Here is a 6,000-nt window from a genome sequence, read left to right as displayed (position 1 = left end):
CCAACTTGCTCGTTACTTCAGAGTCATATAAGTAGTGGGTGGCGTATTATTACTTTGAGCTCGTAACAAATGTCGTCACGTATTCATTTTCGCAGCGCTCACGTGTGAACTGCGGCCGAATTTTCGTATTGTCCAGCGTTCTGTCCTGCGCGGAAGAGGCTGTTCGCGGAGTTTGAATAAGACAATATTGTCCTATCTATTATATTGTCCTTGTGTACACGGTACTTAACTATTATAATTATTTTCCTCCTTATAATGATCACTAATCACTATATGTATCCAAAATAGACTCTTCGGCCGTTGTCGTAAAGGTCATAATTGTATGTGTTTTGTTTCCCCTGTATAGCTTATAGGTTAGTCTTGTGATCATTACGAACCGCAAAAGTTTTAAGCCGTTCGCAATTTTCAGTCCAAAATCTGAAAATCGGCAATCGCGGAACGACCTGAAATTGTGAGATACTACGCGATAGAATCGTTTGTTATTTAAAAAATATTTCCTTTTATTGTGGAAGCTGTTAGAAAATATATATTTTTTAAATTGTGCTAATTATAAAAATCTAAGAAATGCGGTGTTAGTGCCTCTTATCACTGTTTGATTTGTTTACAACTCGTGTGTAAGCACTGCCGAATATCTTATTGCGACACCGTGCACATTGTTTATTTATAGACCGCTATTGCAATCATGTAATTGAAATATATTTGTGAAAATATGTCACAAAGGGATGGCGCAATACATCTTTTCGCTGGAGGGTAAGAACGACTTTTGAATTCCCTCCTGCGTGTCAAATCCTTATCTCTGTTGTTGCTTCTCCTGAACACAAGATATAACATTTCTTCATTTGCCCCGATATATAAAATGCTGCTGTGCATGTCATGCCAAATGTCATATTTCAGGGACATAATAGCCGAAAGTAATCATTTATGAAAACCAATACTTTTATACTCGCAAATTTGTTATTTTTCTAAATGTCAACTGCATTATAAAAATCTGTTATTTTCTTCATGTGTTTCTTTTTTTTGTTTGATAACCATCCAATACAATGGAATATTATTAAATCGTTACTTTATGTTTTAAAAAAATGTTTAAAAAAATGATCATTTATAATTATAATATTTAGAGCTATTCAAAGCCCATAGCTATTCCTTCTTTCTAAATATTCACGTTTAAGTTTGTTTACTTGTTCATTTTTAGTAAAAAACCCACAAAACTATGTAACATCAATTCGATCTTGTATGATGAAATTTGCAAAAAAATGTTATCAATTCTCATGTCATCCGCTTAGGTGGGTATTTGTATTCCTATTAATATTCTGAAATTATTTTGTGCTCCAAATACGGATTAATTTGCTAAATAAAAAAAGAAATGATTGTTTATTGTCCACTAATTACAAGATGCAATATTCTCTTATCAGGATACATATTACACCTAAGTATGCGCTAATTTTACTTTCACCTTCAAAATTATTGTTTTCTTAAGTAAGACTTATAATTTCAATAGTCGGTAAAATTAAACGATGATCGCTGTTTCCTTTAATTAAGTTACACTGTAAGTAAATATTCTGAAATTATTTTTATTTGTAAAACATGGCCTGGGAAAAAATGTACTACGGAATTTGATTTTACACACATAAAGAATGTATCACTAAGTATTCTATCATGATAATTATTACATATTTACTCATGAGTTATACATTTTAACTCTGTTTTATCATTTGAAACTAAATCAGATATACAAACATATTATGTATTAAAATATTATTTTTGTCAAAAGTTTCTATCTCTTTGACAAATAAACAAACAAGTCATCCATTCTGTATGCGAGCGGTAAACTATGGTAAGTCCTAAAACCCAACTTTTCAGGAGAGACAAATTAGTGTTTTTTTTACGCTTTAAACATCTGGTGTTTTTTAATGGTAGGCTTGAAAGTAAATTCATTTTCAATTATATATTAACTTTTATGTGTTCTTAATGCTGTAATATTTTCTTTTTAGTTTTAAGATCTGTTTAATGCTCAAAATGTTTTACCCCTAAATACCTTTTTGGTACAACAGTAAATCCAAGGGGCTTTTTCTCTAGGTTAGAAAAAAAATACTCTTTTATAATTAGTAATAAAGAAGTGTTATTTATTAATTACGAAATAAAAAATGTAAGGATAACACAGTTAAATGTTTTTAAAATAATAAAATGTTAAATGGGTGCCCATACATCAACAATAGGTTTTAATTTTCACGAGTTTTTTTGTTATGCAATATTAGTTAACAAAAAAACAAACTCAATCAAATTATTTAGTTTCTTTTTTTTTAGTAATAACAAAATTGTCAAAATTGAAATAAAAGATGAGTGGTACTTGAATCCACAAATTTGAAATAACCAATGACAGGTTTCATCGGTTTTGCCACGTTTTTGAGACTGGTATTTTTATTATAAAGTTCAGTAAATTTATTTATTTATACGCCCTACGGGCTTTTACATTTATTAGTAATACATTCCGTGTAACACAAGTATAAATATTAGGTTAAAAGTAAGAATAGCTTAAGAAAAACTAAAAGAAACAATAATAAGGAAATGTACCCACATAGGTATAGGGTATACAGAAAGATATATATATACAACAACATTTTGAGTTTGTCCAAATTTTTGTAGGCAAGGACTGGATTCAACTCCCTGGGGAGCTGCTTACATCAGCACATTACAACAGAGATGAACATTTAAGAGAAGGTAATATAGAAGTCAAGGCATCTACAGGGCTTATGACCTGTCAAGGCCACTTTACACACTGTGTAACATTAACCATTCTGCCTATATTTGATCATCTATATTCCTTCAATTCTTTCATCTGTTGATGTTTGTGAAGTTAAAGAGCTGAAACCTTTATTTATGCGGGTGAGATTCATCTAATTGAATTATTTCACCTACATACTAGGCAACGCCTGAAAATATTATTTTTTCAATTTCTATACTTCTTCATGGACCAGGTAATTTATCAACAATATTTTGAGTTTGTCCAAATTTTTTAAATTTAAAAAAAATAAATTGTCTTTAACTTCACAAACATTAACAGATGAAAGAATTGAAGGAATATAGATGTTCAAATATAGGCAGAATGGTGAATGTTACACAGTGTGTAAAGTGGCCACTTAAACCAGCCATTGACAGGTCATAAGCCCTGTAGATGCCTTGACTTCTATATTACCTTCTCTTAAATGTTCTTCATCTCTGTTGTTATGTGTTGATATATATATTCATAAACAGTAAGGATAGGATCTATCCTATATCAAGCTTCCCTGCTGAAATTTAGTGCATGCTACTGTGGCGGCTGCCTTAGCTTGTTGGAGATTGACGTGCAGCACATGGTCATATATTGTTTAGGGGGTTTAGAGTTGGAAGGGTCAGGGATAAACCTTACTTACTTCAAACTTACGGTCGCTATGACCATAAATAAAACTATTTTTATTTAGTATAGTAGGAGGTAAACAGTTGTACAATGGATTGTTGTTTACTTCTAATGTGGTGTGAAGTTATAATTATTAAAAAAAACTTTGTTTTCAATCGGGTTGTGGTCCTGTGGCTAGTGTCTCGGACTCACGGACCAAAGGTCTGTGGTTCGAATCCCACTATACCCCAACTTGATTCCATTTTCTAATAGTGAGTTATTTACAACTCGTTGAAAATGGCCCTCAAAATTAAATATTTGGGTAAATCATAAGAACGCAAATATTTCTTTTTTAAAAAAAAAAAAAAAAAAGAAATTAGGAGTAATTGCTATTTACCTCTTAATAGAGGATGAAAAATTTGGTTTCGACATAGTAATAAATTGATTTCATCATTTTGGAGTTACTGTAGTTTACCTCTCGCATACAGCATTGTTTTGTCTAATATCAGCTATTGAGATGTTGAATAATAATCCGTTCTTATGATACTTTTTTTATTTTTATTTATTTATGTATTTTTTCAAATTTATTTATATCTTAGGTTCTGTAATCTTTATTACATTCATTAACTAGACACATGAAATGAAATGAAATAGATTGTCTTATGTATTTATTATTTGACCGGCAGGATATTTACTCAGTGAAAAACAAATGTCGCCTATGTAACGCCTGCATTACACCTATTCTCCTCTATGGATAAGAATCGTGGCACCTCACTAGGGCCCAAAACATCAAAATACTGAATTTTGAGAATAGATGTCTCAGAAGAATCTTGGGTGTGCCATGGTTTGGCTCGGTAAGGAATGAGGAAATAAGAAAACGGCCTCGGCAAACTCCTGTGGCAACTAAAGCCCGTTTACATGTGGACAATACAATATTGTTCTGTCCCAGGACTCGACCATTGTCCACGTGTGAATAGCAATTTGTAGGACTGGACATTATAATACAATAAATATCAATCCACTTGTGTTATTTTATCATCATTCCATGTCTCCTCCCTAGTTGAAGTATATGGTATCCTCAAAGAGCCTCCATGCCTCTCTATCGACTTCCAACTCCTTAGCGTCCTCCCAAGTCAGGTTCTCATCTTAAAGTTCTGACATAAACTGCAGACAAACAGTCGGCAGTGGACATCACGGACGTCGAGAACCCGATGCCTTGTAAAGTAGGTAAGCATGGTTAAGGCTCTCAGGAGCCATCCGCAGCACATGGACTAGCCAACTGTATCGCCTCTGCTTGACGACAGTTGTCACCAAAGTTTGCTGTGTCCGTTCTCTTATTACTTCATTCCTCTCATAGAGGAGAATAGATGTTATGCAGGCATTATATAGGTGGCATTTGGTTTTCATTGAGTAAAAATCCGATCTCCAGACATACTTCATACTGTTGAATGTGGCGCCTGCTACTCCTAACCGCACTCCCAGTTCTTTTTGAACGTTGCAATTTTCTGTAACATATACACTCCCAGGTATTTGAAACTCTCAACCCTTTTGATGATTTGGTTTGACAGTCAGGGGATTTTGAGCATAGGCACGATGTATTATACAGTACATGGGGTTTCACAATGTTGATTTTTAAACCCAAGCATGCGGAGTACCTATTTAGCTCATCTTTTTTTTTATTTAAAAAAAATGAATATTTGTGTTCTTATTATTTACCCAAATATTTCATTTTGAGGGCCATTTTCAACGAGTTGTAAATAACTCACTATTAGAAAATGGCAACCAAGTTGGGGTAGAGTGGGATTCGAACCACGGACCTTTGGGCCGTAAGTCCGAGATACTAGCCACGAGACCACAACCCGATTTTACAGTGACTTGTAGTCCCCCTACTGAATCATTAATTATAACCACATCATCAGCATACTCTAGGTGGCAGAGTTTTTGGCAGGGGGAGATGGATATTCCTCGATCTAGTGGAATTTACTTTCTAAGGATTAAGTCCATAAAAATTATAAAAAAGAATGGCGCAAGAACGCAACCTTGGCGAACTCCGGTGGTGACCTCAAACCAATCTGTGACAACATCGTTAATTCTGATTCGGCATTCGCTACTTAAGCTTAAATAATTTTGGTTAGTTTTGTAGGCATCCATATGCTTCTAGCAATTTCTAGCATGTAGGTGTATGCGCACTATCAAACTCTTTTTCGTAATCTACGAAGCACATAGCCAAAGAACTTTTAATTTCCTTGTTCTCCTGTAGAATACAGCAAATGTTGTGGAAATGATCTGCAAATGACCTACCAGGTAGGAAACCCGCCTGGTTCTCTCTTAATACTCGCATAATGGGTCCTCGAACTCTGCAGTATTATGTATGCAAGTACTTTTCCCGGTACACTAAATAGCGTGATGCCACAGTAGCTATCACAGTTTAATGGATCACCCCTTTAATGCAATGCGGTGATCTCCCCGTTCACCCAGTCTTTTGGGCACCTCTCTTGTTCCCACACTTTGGTCATTAGTTGCTGTATAGGGCCAATAATGCCTGTGATGCTGCTTCTGAGAAATTTCAGGTATATATCGTCAACTCCTGGTGCCGTTCCATTTTTCAAGTATGACCTGGCCATTTT

General features: G+C 34.3%; 1 protein-coding gene across 2 annotated transcripts in view; it reads left to right on the top strand.

The window, feature by feature from the left end:
- The first annotated feature begins 382 nt into the window (after positions 1–382).
- Positions 383–6,000, top strand: part of Rim2 (replication in mitochondria 2) — a 27,533-nt gene continuing 21,915 nt past the window's right edge. For both annotated transcript variants that reach the window (XM_088231655.1, XM_088231654.1), the window contains exon 1: positions 383–750. Coding sequence is in view for 1 of the 2 variants with exons in the window: in XM_088231654.1 (XP_088087780.1) it covers positions 710–750 (41 nt within the window). In the remaining variant the exon portion in view is untranslated. The remainder of the gene's footprint in view (positions 751–6,000) is intronic.

The sequence above is a fragment of the Micrasema longulum genome, unplaced genomic scaffold, assembly GCF_059751315.1.
Source record: "Micrasema longulum isolate JH-2025_06_02 unplaced genomic scaffold, ASM5975131v1 h1tg000900l, whole genome shotgun sequence".
Taxonomy (NCBI): domain Eukaryota; kingdom Metazoa; phylum Arthropoda; class Insecta; order Trichoptera; family Brachycentridae; genus Micrasema; species Micrasema longulum.
This window is presented reverse-complemented; position numbering and strand designations above follow the sequence as displayed.